Source organism: Triticum urartu, chromosome 1A, assembly GCF_056163025.1.
Source record: "Triticum urartu cultivar PI428250 chromosome 1A, HENAU_Tu73, whole genome shotgun sequence".
NCBI classification, from domain to species: Eukaryota; Viridiplantae; Streptophyta; class Magnoliopsida; order Poales; family Poaceae; genus Triticum; species Triticum urartu.
The window spans coordinates 33,390,570-33,410,263 of NC_141873.1; the positions used below are offsets into that span (position 1 = coordinate 33,390,570).

At 49.5% G+C, this 19,694-nt stretch overlaps 1 protein-coding gene across 1 annotated transcript; it reads right to left on the reverse strand.

The window, feature by feature from the left end:
- Positions 1-16,664: 16,664 nt before the first annotated feature.
- On the reverse strand, positions 16,665-17,189 carry LOC147988780 (uncharacterized). The gene has a single exon (XM_087535882.1). The coding sequence runs from the start codon at positions 17,187-17,189 to the stop codon at positions 16,665-16,667; it is 525 nt and encodes a 174-aa protein (XP_087392008.1).
- Positions 17,190-19,694: the final 2,505 nt, after the last annotated feature.

Sequence of the window (19,694 nt, forward strand, 5' to 3'; positions counted from 1 at the left end):
AAGAAGAGGAGACTGTGGGCTGCAGCTTATCTGACAGAGGAGTTTTAGGTTGGCATGAAAAGCAACCAGAGGAGTGAAAGTTTGAACTCCTGCCTTCACCTCCACCTAGACGGTGAAATGACCATGGTGGATATGATTTTGCACTATGAGAACACCGTTGTATGTATCCGTGAGAATGAGGCGCGAGATGACTGCATGGCCTCACAAACTGTACCGGTGCCAGTTACTAGCTCGAGGGAACTTGAGGTAGCTACTTCTCACGTCTTCACTCCAGCAAACTTCTATATGTTGCAAGATGGTCTTAAAGAAGATGGCGGCATGGAGATTATAGAAAGAATGGTCGGAGACGAATCACAACAGTTCATTGTGGCCTGGAAGAACAACCGAAAGAGCCGCTTTTGGGTGGAGTATACACCAGAGAATTTCGCAGAAACTATAAGGTGTAGCTGCAGAAGAATGATTCGAAAGGGTCTACCTTGCAAGCACATATTCCATGTATTGAAGTACATGAATATATCTGAAATACCAGATTGTTTAGTTCTTCTTCGGTTCATGAAAGAAGCAAGTTTGGGACTACCCGCGAGGTGCACAAGCGATCTTTTAGGATTTGGTTGGACTGGGGCTGGGGAAAGAATAAAAGATAGCCATGTTAGTGTGTTAGCGTCAGAAGCTATGCATGCGGCATGCAAACACCCCGCTTTGTGGGATCAGTTACATGAGAGTTTGAAGGTCCTGATAGCTAAGAGCCATGAGTATGATCTGCTACAGGAAAATTTGAGTAAGAAAACGTCTGACCTCAGTAAGTGTGCAATTGAATATGTAGAGGATTGTGAAGGCAACAAGGTTGCAGTTCAAGATCCAATTAAAATATCAAAAAAAGGTGCAACAAAGGTAGATGATAACCACCCTTTCTCAAAACATGGTAGACCACTTTCTTACGATGAGGTGAAAATCCGGTGCGGCACTTGCAAATTGCTAGGACACACTAGATGCAGCAAGAAATGCAAACTAAATAAGAAGTAAGTGTTTGTATGCATTGTCGATTATAATTTTTTAACTTGTCATTCATTAACTTATCCTCTCTGTTATCATGTGCAGAAATGTGGTGTAGGAAGAAGAGTAGAAAACTTGCTTCAGTTTTCAGTTTTCTACGAATGAATCGAGTGAACTAGTAGTAAGGTGTTTACACTGTGTTAATGCATATATGTTATACACTTTGGCAAGTGGCTAGGGCCATGAGATTGTGGTCGTAGCATGTACTAAACTAGAGGCAATCACTAGGGACATTATTTGAAGGGAAATGGATGGCATTATAGCCTTCACATGATGGCATCTTGTGTGTTTACCGAAATCATCACACTTGGGTCTAGGGTAACGAACAACATGGTACAACCCCCCCCCCCCCCCCCCCCCGCCCCCCCAATTTTATGGCCAAATGTGTAACATGGAGCTCTGACGCTTGCATTTGGCCGTGAACACAGTGAATCCGACAGGTGGGCCCGCTTGTCGGGATGACGTGGACAGCGCGACACATGAACGTTCTCGAGTCCGTTTAAGAATATATTTTTTTAGATCATGGCCCGTTTAAGTGGGCTACACTGGTTAGCTGGTCGTGCCAGACCAGTTCTTCCCTCGCACTCGTTCTATCTCTAAACTGCGACCGCCGCCGTCGGCACCAATCGATGTCTCGCCATCGGTCGCCTTACGCCATTGTTTCATGGAGCAACCAGCCGATCTCCTCTTTGGACGGCGAATCCGTGACTAGCTAGGTAGGCTCCTGCTGTGTATTCTCCTTCTAGTGTTAGGTTTAGGGTTCTTGAATTCGGGATGTGGTCGGCTTGCAGTGGCTTGGCTGCGGGAGAGTGGTTGCTGAAGAATGGTTGTGTCGACCAAATTCCCGGCAGTCATTGTTGTCGAATGACAGCTTGGATCTAGGTGTTATTAAGGTTTTTTAGCACATAGCATTTAGTGAGCCCGACTTCGAATTAACAAAGTCATCGATTGGCCAGAATTACATCAAACAAACACAGTGTCCAAACTTGATGACGGCATCCCAATACCTCATGTTGTTCCCATGAAGAAGGAGGTGAAGCCCAACCTCAGGACTCCACCAAGTTGAGGCGTGCCAAGGGAGTCACCGAACCATGGTAATTCGGTCGATTGCATTTTTAGTTATTTATTTTATTCTACGCCATGTTATGGGCCAATTAGAATATTTATTTGTGTGTTTCGGTTTGGGCCTGACCAACCGACTTGGTTTCTGGTCTCTTATATAAAGGACCCAGCTTCTAAGGTTTAGGGTAGGAATTTATTTTTATGGTTTTAGACATTGAGTTGCATCTCGGGGTGAAGCATCCCTCTGGGAACGGCCGCACCGTTTATCCAGATTGAATAAACATTGCGTGAAGGTTCTTGTGTGCATCAAAAATTATCAGGCTAAGGTTTGAGGCATGTTGATCATTAAATCATTGCTTGCTGGATTCGTTTCTTCATCTTCAAGTTGCGTCGATTGCTCCCGTGAGTAGAAGGTTGGCTATCTAATTGTCTTGCGGTGAAAGATCGGGCGAAACTGTAGGATCATCAAATTGATCCTATCAAAACTCCATGGACGGAGAAAAGAAAAAACAACGCCGGTAGAAAAAGATACAAAGGTGCTGGGGAACACAGCTTACAACACGATCCCAAACTAGAAGCACCTAACTATTAGGGCATGAAGTGAGGGCGGCTTACCCCTTCGCCTCTTCTCCAAGCAAACGGGGCGGCTAGAGTTTTTGCCTTCCGTCAGCATGCCGCCAATCTGTCCCGTCTCCTGTGACCTTAGGGTGCGGTGGATCCTGGTCCTTGTCGGCAGCAGGGCTTTGTTTTTATATGTTTCATTGAGTTTTGCTAGGGTTTGTGTCCTGCTCAGGAAGACAAGACAGCAGCGGATCCCTGAAGATAGAATATGGTTCTCACCTCCTAGCCTCCATCGTGGTGGTGCGTCTAGCATCATCAGAGGGCCTGTGGAGGTGCCTCTCCAGCGGTTATTGCAGGATATGGTCGGTGGTTGTCTTTGGTGGATCGGCTCGGATCCGGTCTTCATTTTTCTACGTGAGTGTGCCTTTAGGTTGGATCCATTCGATCAACACTTCTCTTCATTAGCAGCGGTTGTTATCCTGGTGCACTGGTCCAATGGGACATTGGCACGTCGACTTCCTACTATCTACTACAACAATTTTTGTCTGGATCCAGCGAGGGAGGGGTGTTGACGGCGGCGCGTCTTCGGCTCACTCCAGTGCTTATGTCGTCGCTAGGTGGTATATAGATATGAATGTATTTTTTGTTATTTATGATCGATGTTCGTTGTCCTATCATGATGATGAATGAGATTGGAAGTTTTCTTTAAAAGAAATACTGTTAGGACGTGAAACACGTACGGCTTGAGAAACGGGAAGCGGCGGCGAAGAATGCAGCAGCGTCAACGGCCTTGTGTAATTAAGCTCCCGCCACACGATTCTTGTGGCTAGGCTAGGGGACAATTCGAGAAGAAGCAGCAGTAGTGGCTAGGCTAGGCCTCTGTTACTCATTTTGGTACAGGAAGGAAAGTCACAAGGAATGGTGTGCGCATTGTAAGGCACAATTTGCAATGCAACGTCTAAAACCAACAAAAGGAGTGTCGACCGACCAAAGTAACAGGCAACAGCAACAAGGAGTATCCACCGACCAAAGTAATTACAAGGAGTGTCAAGGTAATCTTCCATGCATGCCATGAAGCGACGATGGGCAAGAAGGCTCTTGTGAGAGCACAACGTTGGCAAGATAATGGATGCATGGCTGACGAACTAACTACACATTGGAATCCAGCAGGCGTCGCTGCAGCTCATCTTCATCCTCCTCCAGCGGTGGCCTGTGGCAGCGGAGGTAGACGATCTGGCATGCCTGAACGATGAAGCTCAAGATGCCCACGAGGTTGGGGGTCTGTGCACCAGCAATTCGTACTCAGGATCAGGTTCATCATCACATTCACAACGAAGCCACCGCTGTTCCACTTCAGCAACAAGTAACCCAGATGTATACGTACCAGCATGCACCAGTCTTGTGTGACCGCTCCACAGACCGACCAAATGCTTGCATTGGCCAGAGAGACCCATGCCTGCGTGGGCACCCCCCAAGCTCCCCTGTCGCGCGCTGCACCAGACTAGAACAACATAGGTCCACGCGATCAGTACGTACATGGCAACCTACGACCGATCGACAACTACTCTACTCTACTGTCTAGCTACAAAGTAACTTACCAGGTTGACCACACAGGTGAAGGCGTACGTGGTGATGCTGGTCGCCGCACCCGACCAGCCGATGACACTGTCCATCTCGAAGCCCAAGGCGAGGTGGAGGAGGAAGTAGTCGACGACGGCGATGACGACGCCAGCGCCGGCTCCAAGCATCAGGACCAGCAGCTTGTGTCGCCATGGAGCCTCGGACCGTCCACAGAAGACTGTCATGTAGAGCATCTGGAACACCGTTCCAACCCCGTTCAAGATGATTACGGACCAGTTCTGTCCTGCCACCACGGCTCCGTAGAAGACCCACACCCCGCCATTGAGGAAGGCGGCAACGAGGGGCAGCATCGTGGCGAGCCCCGCGCCAACCCCCGCTCCCTCCTCCCTTCTCCAAATGGCCCTAAACTTCCACCTGCACCACAAATTAAAATGAGTTGGCTTTGGATCGACGGTCGTTGTAAATTCAAACTGAAAACACAAGGTAATCAAATGAGTTACTCACGCCGGGGCGTAAGTGAGCACCAACGAACTGATCTCGCCCATGGCGACGAACACGCCAAGCGTCCATCTCTTGGGCGTCATCATTTGAACTGTACTCATCCAGGTTGTGACATCAGTGCCGAGCTCCGCTACCAGCATGCTCCCCAACACGAGCATGGTAACTCCGGCGAGGATGAAACCAAGGTAATCAAGCTGTTTGACGAGAGCAGGGTGTAATCAAGCAACTAAATGAATAAATATAATGGCAGCTCATAATGATGCTCATAATTCAGCTAAATACAGAGGCATGGGGTGACCGGATCTTGCACCAGAACTAGACTGATGCACGCTCTGGCGTCCAGAGTTCATCGGGTGCGCGCACTTGGCATGGCGAGAGCTAGTTATACGGTGAGCTAGAGCGCGTGTGATTCGGCGTGGAGAATCACATGGTTCAGAGACTTAGAAAAAATATTTAAAAATTCAGATATGTATCTAGCTAGTACACCATCAGACCTGCATGTATAACGAAAAGGAAAGTGTGGTTCCTATCCTAGCTGTACAAAATTAGTGGATGGATGGTGATGAAGCCATCCGTCCAGTGCATATGATTCATCCATCATTCAGTCATTCATTCGACAGGTTCAGCATATCATCAATGTCAAGGAGAGAGGGGGAGGGCGGCCGGCAGTGAGCTTATACCTTGTGGTTGACCTGCTGGCCCTGGTTCTGGTTCACGCCGCCCTCGTCGTCGTCGCCACCGCCGAGCTGGGCCTGGTTCTGGTTGACCTCGTCATCGTCGTCGTCGTCACCGGGCTGGCCCTGCACACAGAGACGATCAGAGATATGCAGCATCAGCAAACGGGAGCGGCCATGCATGTATCTCAACCAGCCGGCAATGTTCGGCCGCGCACCAAGAAGAAAAACAGGAAGAGAAGATGGAGGACGCGTGAACCTGGAGCTGCTCCACGATGGCATCTGGCGCGAGGGCGTTCTGCTGATTGATCGCGCCAAGCTGCAAAACCAGAGCAGTGAGTCTTCATCGCAACCAACCATCTAGCGCGGCAGCAGAGCACTCCGCAGCGGCGCGGCGGCAGCATCACCACCGCGGCACCGCCATCACTTGAACGAGGAGGAGAAGAGGAGGGGTACGTACCTCCTGCGGCTGCCCGCCCTGGATCTGCTGCACCTGAGCAGGCGGCGCGGGCAGGGGCGGGAGGGGCTGGTTCTGGTTCACCGCGGCGGGCACCAGCGGCTCCAGGTCGTCGTCGTCGTCGCCGCCGTCGAGGCCCCCGAGCAGCTCCTCCACGTGCTGCAGTGGCTGGACGAGACCATGAGTCGAAGCAAGGCAGGAAGGAGGAGGAGAAGAAGCGCGCGCTAGGGGAACTCACCTGCTCCTCCGGTGGCGCAGTGTCGTCCTCGTCGTCGCCCTCCACGGCGACCTCGGCATCGTCGTGGTCGTCGTCGTCGATCTATCCTCCCTCCTCCTCCTGCTCCTCCACGGCGACCTCAGCATCGTCGTCCTCCTCGTCGTCGAGCTGTCCTCCCTCCTCCTCCTCCTCCACGGCATGGCCGAGCTCCTCCGCGGCGAGCGCTACCTGCACACAAACTCGTCAGGGACGACGACGACGCGAGCTTCCAAATCGAAACAGCATCTCCAGGACCTCCATGGCGGCGGAGGGGAGGAGAAGGAGGAGGAGGAGGAGAAAACGGACCTGGTCGGCGTCGTGCTCCTCCAGGACGTCCATGGCGGCGAGGTCATGCTCGCCCACCGCCACCACGGCAGCAGCGAGCGGCGCGGGTGCCTGCTCGCCCGGCGCAGCGGCAGCAAGTCCGGCAGCGACGTGCGGGGCCACGCCGTCGGCGGCGGCGCCTCCACCACCACCGCCGCCGCCGCCGCCACCACCACCGGCGGGAGGAACCGCCTCCATCCCCGCCCCGCGCTCGATCGGTCGCTCGCTCCCTCCCTCCCTCCCCTCTCTCGCTCTCGCCGCCTCTCTCTCTCTCTGGTGATTCGGTTAGCTGGCCGCGCAAGTCAGCCTCCCGCCTCTTTTATACCCCGGTGCGGCGGTGGCGGCGTGCTCGTCTCTGGTGCCTTTGATCGATTTCACCGTGCAATTTTTTTACCTACTGCTACGTACGCGCGAGTGTATCTATCACTTCACTGCACCTGGTGTGGTAAAAGTGCACCTTCACCCTTTTAATTAACCTGCGGAGGGGATGGCAGGGTGGTGAAAACAGGCAGGCAGATGGCAGACGGCACACCGCGCGTAACCGCCGGCCACGCTGGCTTCGCCCGCGCGTGTGGCTTCGCACGCGTGACCCCGCCGGGTGACTTGAGCTGATGCCTCATGTTCTCTTCTCCCATTACATCAAATCGCCTTCTTGCGGCGCAAGCCACTTCCCAAACCAGCAAGAGTATCTATAACCCGAGCCCCATACCCGCCCTAAACGTCTCGACGGTCGCATTGCCCGCACAGAAAAATGCCACCTAATAACCTAACTTGGCAAATACTGTTCAAATGTCTGGACTGACCGGCACCTCACATATCCACCCCGTATCAGTGACGGATATAGGCACTCCTTCATGCGTTCATCACGTCGGATCCGGCTCACATCAAGGTCAGAGGCGCCATGCTTCACGACCCGTCCGCTACGGAGACGAGGCATTGAGAGGCAGGCGCGAGGACATGCCCTCTATGCGAGGCAGAGGACGAGGGAGGCCGCGGCAGCCCTCGCGGCATAGGACACAGAGGAGGAGTCACACGCCTCTTTGGACAATTCTCGCCCGTCCACATCTATCATCGACTTCACCTCAACTGGCGACATCCAGGCCATGGACTCCAACGAGGAAGAGTAAGGCATGGGACACGTTGGCGCCTCGTGTTCCATGTGGACCAGTCTGTGTCTCATGTCCTACTCTACCTCACCGAGGACCAGACCTTCACTTCGCGGGACTCACGGCCACTGAATAGGGTCACGGAGGGAACAACAAGGATGGGCACCAGCGGAGATTTAAACTCGGTTTTACGTTGTTTGTAATTGTATGGATTTGATGATTTGCAACGAGGTATCCGGTTGTGGCATCAAACATTTGAGTGTTAAGTGGTCACTAACAGCAGACGCGTCCAGGCGGGTCCACGGACGTTTGGGGGCCAAATTTAGCTACGTCCGGTTGTAGATGCTTTAAGAAGATGATTTGCAATTTTTCCCTTTTATTGTTCTAACATTTTTCTTGGTTTGATTTTTTTCCATGATTTTAACTTATCAATTTTATCTGTTTAAAAATGTTCAAAACTTTGCAAAATTTCATAAATGCTCACAGATTTGTTCATTGATTTTATAAAATTCTTCAAGCTTAGTTAACAAAAGGAGAGGAGATTCATTTGACCCTTTGTGACCCACCCATATACCATGTCGTCAGCAGTGGCTAGGTGACTATTGGGGGGGGGGGGGGGGGGCAATTGGGGGTGGGTAATATATATTTCAAAAAAATGTGCATGCATTATTAAATACTGTTCACACTTTCTAAACGATTGTTTTTTTTGCGGGAAAAGAACTGCTGATATTTAGCACAGGGTTCTTACAGAAAGGTCCAGAGACAAGAAAAAATTACATTGAAGCCCCAGCACCACGTTGACGAAGACGACGACGAAGACGTATAGCCGGCGCGCCGCCGCTGCTGCTCCACACAAGCCTTGGATTTGGAACAGACTCTCTGCGGACGGGAAGTCGACGAAGCTCGGCCCCGGAAGGCCTCCATCCCGCGCAGTCGAAGCCAACGCCCTGCACCGCACCACCAGCTCGATTCAGATCTTCGAGATCCCGGATCCGCCGTCCCGCGGACAATAGCGAGGGAAAAGAGCACCCAGCAGGTCCACCGAGCCCCAAGCACGCGGAATACGGAAGATCGGCAGCGGAGCTCCTCGGACCTCCACCGCCGGAGAGGAAGACCTCCGTCGCAAAACGCCACTCCAGCCGCGCCGCCCACTCCCCAACGCCGCCGGCTAGCTGCCAAACCGAACCTACGCTATATACACGCCACAGATCTAAACGATTGTTCATGTAACTACAAAGATGTTTCACAGTTTTTTTTTAATAATGCGTGCTTTTATTCTAACGGGGGCTCATATATTTTGTTGAAAAATCTGTTTGTTGTATATATTGAGGAATACTCGCTTGGAATGACGGTCTAAAACAGAGACTTGCCTAATTTGAGCTTCTATGCGGGAACGTCAGCGGACAACAGCGGCTAACCCCCTCTTTTTCCCATGCCCTTGCTCCCTCGCCATCTCTGAGGCGGTGGTAGTACATCGCGAAGGAGGCATACAGTCCGTCGTCCAGGGGTGGGGGTGCCAGAGTCGGAGGTCAGGGGTTATTACATCTTTAGGGAGTCGCCACCGCTCCATCTTTCTGAGCAGAACACAAACCCTAAGCTGACCCAAAAAAAATACACGCACCTAAAATGAAGCATGAGCCCTCCCGCCGGCAAGGATCGTGATCCACCGCGCCTCCGGCCATAGCCCCAAGGCCACAAGAAACTAGGCAGGTCAGCGGCGGCGCTAGAAACAAATTTGGATGTTTTTATTCTTTCCTTGCACTCCGTTATCATCTCTGTTTGAAACAAATTTGGATGCTTTTATTGGATCGTGAAGAAGAATGCTTCAAATGACTAGACCTTTTTCCAGGGACAGGCAAGTTTAAAAAGAGAAAAAATATATCACAGTCACAGAAAGTGCGGGGCGCGGAGAGAGAGGGAGGGGTAAAATCAAAATATCTCATAGTGACTGAACGGGTAAACGGAAAGTGGGAGAGAGAGAGTGAGGGGACAGGGCCGTAACAGAAATGCCACGCTGGCAGGCTGGCCAGCTGCCGCGCGTGCGAGGTGAGCTGCTGGATCACGCTCCAATCCACTTGCGGCAACGGAAATAGATTCGGTTAACTGTGCTAATTAATTCATATTTTTTTGCGGTTGTCATGCTAATTAATTCAAGGATGGATGGATGGGTGGAAGGGACTGCATGCACCTCTTCCACTACTCCGCTTTACAGTATTTGTTTGTTTGTTTGTTTGTTTAGCGCATGCATGCACAGACACCTCCTCTCCCCCACCCTTGCAAAGACCTAGCGATGTCACCTCCACTCCTCCTAGATAATGAGATCCAGCCGCTGCCATGAGAAACACTAGAGCTAGAGCTGTTACAAGTAAAAATAAAAATAAGAAACCTCCATCCCAGAAACATCTAGCATGTGAGCAATGTATCAAGGCATGCTCAAGATACTCCTCCATAGCCAGACAAACATTGCATCTGCAATATTCTTTGATATGCGGTCACTTCAAGGTGCATTCACACTGAAATGGAGGAGCCATTTCCATCCCAATTGATCACACCAACATCCAACGCCTTTGGACCCGCCACAATTGCCCAACAGGTAACAGGTAGCAAAAGTATATTGTGGCAAACTAGCTTGCATGAGCTCCGAGTATATAGAATATTTCCCCTTTTTAAACCCTAGTACACTGTGAATTTGGATTTGTGAAGAACCGCCTGCTGTGCTTCCCCCTTAGTGCTACGAAGTCGACAAATCGCAATGAGAAGACCTAGTATGTCGATACGACATCATCATACGTAAGCTACCAATGCCTCGGAAAGAATCCCAGTTGTAAACCCATCGACACAAGGTGCCTTGGACGGCGACATTCGGAAAAGTGTCTCCCGCACCTGCCCGTTGTCCATAGCAGTGCACTACAACGGAACTCCAGCGATACCAACATTCGCGCGTTGTTGGCATCTGCGGGATGGGTTCAGAGGAAGCTGCTATGCCGCCGTTCAAGCTGAGTGCGTAGACTAGGGACCTGCTTGAAGCCATGGAACCTTTTGAGGAGCCCTCGCCCCCTTTGCTATCATCAAAGTTAATAGCACCGTCGCCCTTTGTTGTCACAACTGAGGAGAATATGGCTCGAGTCCTCAAGGCCAGCACAAAGGGCGAAGAATTCCAAAGCCAGCCCATTACTTTTACGAAAATGGTCAGTGGCCGACAATCGGCCTCTATGCCACTTACTTTTTTTTAACTTCATAGGGATATGGGGACGCCAAATATCCTTCAGCTTGCAAGTAACGGAGCCAGAAATCAAATTGGAATATAGAGACTTAACAGAAAAATGACCTGAAGCAGTATGAGGCAAGATCACCGAATCAGCCGCCTACCAGAGCGTAGGCACTAGGGAAGATGGCAGCAAGACGGTGTCAATCCAATCCTCCCACTCTACATGATACATCGCCCCGCAAAACCTGACACTCGAGTTATGTGAAGAAGGACCTTACATTTAACCCGGACCGGACGGATGCCTCGATTTAAAAAGAAAACGGGCAGGTGCCTCGGAATGTTGATGCAGGCGCCTCGGAATATTGATGGGATGCTTATTTTCTCTGCAAATGTTCGAATTTTGAAATGGAAAGGAATGTTTTTAGGGGGAAATGTAAAGTGTAAAGAAGAGCGAGGGAGGGAGGGCCGTAACAGAATTTGCCACGGTGGCAGGCTGGCTCGCGCGCGGGCGTGCGTGGTGAGCTGCTCCACCACGCTCTCTCCCAAAAAAAAGATTCCCTAAGCTGTAATTAATTCGGAAGCAACGGAAAATGTATGCATCCATCCATGCGTGCATGCATGGATGGGAGGACAAGAGAGCACTTAGGATTTGGTGGGGCCCGCCCAAATTAAATACTAATACCTGGATGGGATTCCCTTCTTGGATTGGCTTCTTCTCTTTACACTAGGAAATGACCAACACACTAGTACGTACAAACTATCTAGTATTAATTAATTGTACGACTATTCTGTTTTTGTTTGTTTATTTAGAGCATCTACAGTCGGCGCCTCAAACCCATCTGATACGCGCCGGCCGTCCGGTTACTGACCGATCACATTTTTCGATCCAAACGGACGTCTCAGACGGACCTCAAACGACCGGGTTGATAGGCATCCGTCATTTCCAGCCCAAATATGGAGGATATGGGGGATGCGCTCGTTTTTGTTGTCCACGAATACGCCGACGAGGGGCGACGACGGGTGGCTGAAACGGAAGCGTTTGAGGAAGCCCGACGCGGCACCAGCGGTCGGAGACGGGCACGGCGCGGGGGAGGCTGATCAGGATCCTCTCGAGCAGATCGTCGTCGTGCAGTGGACTGGTGATGATGGCCGCATTGTGCTGCTCGGCCATCCGAGGTGCTGCATCTGCAGGATGCTCCTCGGCCATCAGAGGTGGCGCCGTTGGAGCACGGCGTGGGGGAGGAGGAGGAGGAGGAGGGTGCAGAGACGCACGGAAGGAGAAATCCCCAAATCCCAACCACCGCTGCACGCGAACGGAGAAACCCCCAAATCCCTTCGGCCGCCGCCCGCTCGCCATGCGTGGGAAACAGTGCGCGCGGGGACAGGGGCGTGGCTGCCGCTGCCGGACGTGGACGGAGCGGAGGCGACGCCGCATCTGCCGGATGGGGGAAGCTGCGACGCGGCGGCCGGATGGAGGGAATGTTGGCCTACCACTCGAGGTCGAGGGGTAGGGACGAGCGCGCCGGCTCGCCGCGGCAGATGCGGGCGAGGAGGTCCGACGCGGCGGCCGGACGGCCGGACGGCGACGCGTGGGTGCTAGCCGCCGGACAGGGGAGAAGATGGGGAAATGTGGCTGCTGCTGGATCGGGGAGAAGATGGGGCGTGGCTAGTACCGGACGGGAAGAAAATGCGGCGCCGCGGCCGGGTGGGCAGGGGAGGTGGGGTGCGCTGCCGCTCCGCTCGTCGACGGCGGTTGCAGCAGCGGCTGCCTGGCCGGTAGAGGATGTGGCGTGGCCTCTGCTACTTGTGGGCACAGTACTGAAACTCTATATTTCTTTTAGTTTTCTGATTTTTTTTAGAATTCTCGCCGGTCTTTATTTAAACCAACAAAATGTTTGTGGGTACAAGGTTAAGGTCGTGAGGCATGCCCAACCAGACATGACGACCAACCGAAAGACTACTAGCAAACTTGACGAGATCATGAGCCTCGAAATTAAAATTTCTACGTTCAAAAACAAAATTGCAAGAAAGAAAAAGACTCATCCGTTCTGATATTTCATGTAGAATCGCTGCATGTGGTCCTCTGCTTCCGGAGTTGAGGTCTTCTGCCAGGGCCATTGCCTCTTTGCACGCATAAACTTCAAGGATCAAAGGATCCGTGATGCCACTGAACACAACAGCCGAAGAGCCGAGGTATTCTCCTGTGTACATCTTGCCATAGTGCAAGAGACAAGAGCGTGTCTCCATGAATCTTCCCCTCCGCACAGAGGACATGCATCTTGCACTGACATGTTTCTGTTTCGAAGAACATCCGTTGTCGGTAATGAATGCCGTGCCAGCCTCCATAAGAACACTCGAACTTTGGACGGAACTTGCAGCTTCCAGAGAGAGCTCTAAGCCTTCTCTTTTGATGAGGTTTTTGAGGGGCCCGCGCGCCCTTCTAACCAACTCTCCCTTTCTATCTTTGTGCTGATGATCATTCGGTTGACTGAGCTAACCGAGAAATTACCTTTCTTATCCGGATACCATGCCCATGAGTCAGGAACATCTCGCATGCATACAGGTATTTTTAGGATTTCGCCCGCATCAACTGGCAAAAATACACTCCTCACTAGATCTTCATTCCAGGACGCCAACGCTGGAAGGAGTAGCTCATGCACCATGCGTGGTGGGTTAGCAACCAGCGATAAGATCGGTCGACGTGAGGCCTTCTTCGGTATCCAGTTGTCTGACCATATATCTGTACTCTGGCCATTGCCAATTCTGCTAATGATTCCTTGCTTCATAATATCCCTTCCTTCCAATATTGCTCTCCAAATTTATGATGGCCTAGATACCAATTCTGCCGAGAGGATGATTCCATTAGGATAATAAGAAGCCTTCAAAATCCTCGCACTCAGGGAGGTTGGCTCCTGAAGAAGTCTCCACGCCTGTCGCGCCAGTAAAGCCAAGTTAAACAGCTCAAGATCTCTGAAGCCCAAACCTCCCAGATACTTAGGTCTTGTCATCACCTCCCAAGATACCCATGCTGGTTTTCGTTTACCCTGTTTGCAACCCCACCAATTTTTTTGAATAATGGCACTTATGTTCTCACACAGCCTCCTGGGGAGTTTGAAACATGACATTGAAAAAACAGGTATAGCCTGGGCGACGGACTTAATTAGCACATCCTTCCCTCCTGCTGACAGTAGTTTGCCCATCCATCCTTTTACCTTCTCCCAAATTCTATCACTTAAATATTTGAAAGTCCCCTTTTTGGAGTGTCCTACATCCGTAGGTAACCCCAAATATTTGTCACTCAACGATTCATTGGGAACATGAAGATGGCCTTTCACTGCCGATCTTACAATTTCCGGGCACCCCTTGCTGAAAAATATAGAGGATTTCTCTCTGTTTATTCTCTGTCCCGATGCCGCACAGTAGGTCTCCAGTAGGTTTGATACCTCTTCAGCTCCATTAACACTTGCCCTAAAAACAGCAGACTGTCATCCGCGAATAATAGGTGGTTTACTGACGGTATCGTCGGTGCCACCTTAATTCCGCCAAGCTGGGATGACTGGTTTTGTGATTTCAAAAGGCACGAAAGGCCCTCTGCTGCCAACAAGAACAGGTATGGAGAAATAGGATCTCCCTGCTGAATACCTCTGGAGGGTTTGAACTCCTCCAGTTTCAAGCCATTAAATAAAATTGATAAAGAGACTGAAGATACCATGTTCATAATGATGGAGACCCATGGTGCTGCAAACCCTAGTTTCTCCATAATGGCTTTGAGGTAACTCCACTCAACTCTATCATAAGCCTTCATCATATCTAACTTCAATGCACAAAAACGGTTATTCTTCGACCGGTTTCTCTTCATAAAATGTAGACACTCATAGGCTGAGATTATGTTGTTTGTGATGAGCCTCCCCGGAACAAAGGCCGATTGCTCCTCTTATATGATATCAGGTAAGATCACTTTGAGACGGTTTGAAAGTACCTTCGATGCTATTTTATAAAATACATTAGAAAGGCTGATGGGTCAGAACTGAGTCAAAAGTGTTGCATTTGCTACCTTTGGTATTAAAACCAGCAAAGTATCATTTATGCATGCGGGACTTTCTTCACCCCTTAGAATACCAAGAACTGTATTGGTGACCGAGGCCCCACATATGTCCCAATGTCTTTGAAAGAAGTGGGCTGGGTACCCATCCGGCCCGGGGGCCTTCGTGGGAAACATTTGGAAGAGTGCAGTTTTAACTTCCTCTTCCTTAAATGGAGCCATGAGCCTGTCATTCATTTCATCTGTTACCTTTGCTAGTACATGTTGCAGCACCTCTTCCATCCCCTGTACCCCCTCCGAGGTATATATGATAAAACTACCACGCCATTTGTTGCATCTCGGTTGGGTCATCCGTGAGCTGTCCGTCCTGTCTTTGTAGAGACTTGATCAAGTTTTTTCTGCGTCTCATCGATGCCCTAAGATGAAAAAAAATGTGTATTCTTGTCACCCGCCGATAGCCAATCTACTCTCGACCGCTGGCGCCACATCAACTCCTCTTGGAGGTACAGCTCGATTAGGCGATCGTTTATCTTCACTTCAGCGGCACTCGGGCCGGTCCTGCCATTTATGTTTCTTAGCCTGTCTAACTCTTTTTTCAAACTTCTGATCTCTCCTCGCACACTGCCAAAAGTGTGTTTGCTCCACTCTCCCAGATTGCTAGCCAACGATGCTAGCTTTGCTCGTACAGCACTCACAGATGGGTTTTGGCTATTTGGATCCCATGCCGATCTCACGGTTTGCTTCAACTCTGCATGAGAGTCCCGCATAACTTCGTATCTAAAGAGCTTTTCTCTCGCTTGATGCCTCGCCGTGGATTCCAACTTCAAGAGAATAGGCGAATGATCAGAGGTCGCCGCCTTAAGGTGTTCCACCGCTGCACCCTGGAACAGAGAGCTCCATTCTGCCGTAGCAAGGGCTTTGTCTAGCCTCACCCTGGTGTAAGTGCTGCCTGTCACTTTCTTCTCGAACGTCCACATCCTGCCTTGGAAACCCAATTCATTCAAACCGCAAACATCCACGGCATCACGAAAGCCTTGCATCTATGCTTGGCATCTCTGACCTATACCATCATGTTCGTCCCGTCTTAGCACTTCGTTAAAATCGCCCAAACAGACCCATGGGAGGGGTCTATGAGCAGCCAACCCCTTCAGGGTGTCCCATGACGTTTGGCGAAGATGTGTTTCTGCCTCTCCATAGAAGCATGTCAAACGCCAAGGTTGCGAACCAATATCACAGATTTTTGCATCAATATGGAACCTCGAGTAGCCCAAAATTTTCACCTTTATTTCATTATTCCAAAAAAGAACTAGGCCCCCGCTTCTACCAGCGGAGTCAACAGCAAATGATGAATCAAAACCTAAAGTGTTTGCTAGATTTTCTGCTCTATCCCTCCCTATCCGAGTTTCAATTATACATAGCACTTTAGGGGCAAACTTTACCGCTATCTCGCGGAGCTCTTGAACTATCGGGGCGTTGCCAATACCCCGGCAGTTCCAACTTAACAAACTCATTGCGCCCGGCGGTCCTCCGCCGAGGAGGCCACCGATCTAGCATCATAGTTTTTGCCCTGTGGGAGGATCTTCTTTCAGCACTCCAGCAGGATTCTTCTTAGTTTGTAGGGTTGGTTTAGACCTCTTGGAGTCCTGTTTTGGAGGTGGGCTAAGAGGCGTCTCTCCACTTTTTGTCGCTGGCACTATCTCCAGACCCGTACCCCGGGTTATGACTCTGCAACACCCCGTCGGAGTTGTGCTTACGGTTTTCATCATTCACTTCCATATCAACATACGACGGTTCTTCCGCTCCTGCACTTTTCTCCTGCCCGTTGCTGCTCTGACCTGCTTATTGCCTCCCGCCCTTCTGGTTGCTGTTACGGCATTTCGTCCCCCATGCAGTGCTAGCTGGAGCACGCAAATTCTTGAAAATCAGCGCCGAAGGAGGGTGGACTCCATCACCATGTTCCTTGAAATCGTGGCCCATCATGCCACATACTTGGCACCAGTCGGGTAGACGCTCGTATTTTACTGCAAATATCTGCCGCTCTCCACCGCGGATCAGAGACGTTACTTTCTTCAATGGATTGCGCACATCTAGCCTGATCCTCACCCGGTAAAAGTTGCCCTCAAAATCGAAGGATGAAGGTTCCGAGTCCACAAACTCGCCCAACTCTGATGCCAGCGCCTTCACCTTGTCGTGATATGCTATCGGCAGATCAATGATCCTCACCCAGATTTCAAACTTGAACAACTCGATGGATGTGGTCTTCGAGTAACCGTCATAAGGAACAATGATAACTGGATTTCCCCTGAAGTGCCACAGTCCCCCCTGGGTGACTCTCTCCCAGTCCCCTAAGCAGTTAAACTGCATCTGGAATATGTTATCTTCTAGGGTTTTGATCTTCACCTGTCTTGCTAGATCCCAAGCAGATCACATGTTTCGGAAAACCAGTAGGTACTAAAACCCTTGTCCATGTGCACATGCGCCAATACCATCCATCTGAGTTCTTCCTCCGCAGGGGCATCGTCGTCCTTGAAGATCACGTCATCAAGATCCTCTTCCTTCAGAGCCAACTCTTGCATGATATCCTCCAGCTTCCCCTTCCCCTTTGCTCCTGATCTAGAAGCAAGAGGGAAAAAGTATTTTTAGTTTTCTGATGATGATGATTCTGAGCAGCACTAGCGGATAGCCCAGAAGTCCAACCGGGGAGCCTCGGGCTTTGGGCTTTTGCATCATGTCGGGCTTGGGCTTGTGTGATGGAAAAATGTGTCATGTCAGGCCGGGCTTGGGCTTAAGGCTTTTGCGTCGGGCCAGGCTTGGGCTTGTGTAACCAGTGGCGGAGACAGGGGGGACCAGCAGGGGCCCTGCCCCCCCCCCCCTAATACAACTGATTTAAGCCTAATATACATCTGAACAAGTGATTATTTGCTATCAAAATGGTGTATTATGGTGGGTTAGCCCTCCCTGACGAGGCTCAGCAACACTCGGCCCTCCTCATTCTTTTTTCCTGGCTCCGCCACTGTGTGTAACGCAAAAAACGTGTCATGTCGCGCTGGGCTCGGGCTTGCTTGTTGAACACCAGGCTTTTTCAAGCCTAGCCTAAGCCTGGACCGGCTTTGCCGCGGGTTGTATCGTGCCATGGGGCCCACCCAATCCCAGCCTAGACCAACATTTCGAATCAATACACAAGTTTTTTTTCTCTTTTGAGTGATGGCCATCATGGCTAGCTTTATTAAACTTCAAACAACATTAAATCGTCCACAAATTTAGTGACACAACCCGGAGGCTCGTCCATCCAACTAGAAGAACTCTTACTACAATGTAGTACACTAATACTCTTATTGCAATGTAGTACACTAATACTCCCCCGCAAAAGAAAAAATTGTAGTGCTAGTACTAACAGAACAAGGAAAAAGCAGACAAATTCGTTGACTGTTATGAATGGAAGGACTATACAACTTCACATGATTGAAAATTTTATGTTAACAATGTATTTCCTAGAAAAAATATATATCCTGTCATCCAATAAGACAGAAACATAAATCACAAGCTAGGCACAAATACTGTACTACTCTCCACAGGTCCATATCATGAATACGTATTGTTTTGTAAAGTGATCGTCTTCAACATTTACCTTTGACCACTGATTTTTTATTATACATATGTGAAACAAAGAAAAAAATATTCTAAATACATATTCCAACACAAATCTAAACATATGGTTCACAAGTTCCTTATTTCAATATTTAGAACAATGTTTATATTTGTATGTACATTTGCTTTTAAAGTTCTAATTTATATTTGACCAAATACATATCCAAAACGACATGTATTTGTGATATGAAGGGAGTACATATTTGTACCGAGTTTCCTTTATATTATTTTCTTTATTTCAAAAGTGCAATAAATTGTAATATTTAGTCTATTGTGCAGTTATCAAAAATTGGTCATGATTTTTTAAGCAAGGCTTCATCAAACACCTCACGCGGGTTTCACTGGCTCCAGTCAAACTTTGTGTCATGGTATGACATTTGTATGTGTGAACTAGGTCTATGATCTGCACGAACTAGCAACTATGCATCTCGGAATGTTTGATTTCTATTCAAGCTTGCAAGCACATATAAAACTAAATTTGTTGCACTTTTTGTGTGAATAAAAGAGGGGTCTCCCTCTCTGATTTATATTATAGAAACAAATTGGCTCACAAACTTACTTCCCAAAAAGTACAAGCATCACCATCCAAATGGCGCACATTAGACCCCTCCCAATGCTCCACCTTGTACATATGCTAAGGCTGCCATCTAGGTGAAAAATCTGATGTGGTATGGTAACTAATAGGAGAGAGATGAGTTTGGGGACCCCAGGAAGAAACAATGCCAAGCGCGTGAACTTAGAAACAACACTTAAATGAATTAAGCCCACCAATGCATGGGGGAGTTTAGTTGCTAAATGATTAAATAAAGGAATCTTAGCTACAACAAGTTAGGCACCTATGCATTGGGCTTTAGCTTCTAAACTCTTTAATGCGTTTAGCACCTCAGCTAAAGCACATGTCCAGTGGAAGAGGTCTTACAAGCATGGCATCATTGGAAAAGCTAACAAAGCAACTGTAAGCTGACCCAACCCTTTCAACGGAGGCAAATTACAAGAATAACAGGTCTCGACAACTGAACTAGAAAGGCTAAAGTCGAAGATACATGCAAAAAGATTCAATACATCTAGAAGCTATTTCTTCGAGTTCAGTTGGCATCAACGAAGTTCAATGCTTCAGTAACTAGTGGTTCATAGAAGTCCTTGCCCCAAACCTTTGAAGCCATAATTTTTTAGGCCTGATTTGTCTGGTACTCGAGACTATCATTCTTGGCATGAAGTTAT

What these genes read in the sequence shown, in the direction of transcription:
- LOC147988780 (XM_087535882.1), bottom strand. Translation starts at nt 17,189, where the DNA reads ATGCAGTTTAACTGCTTAGGGGACTGGGAGAGAGTCACCCAGGGGGGA.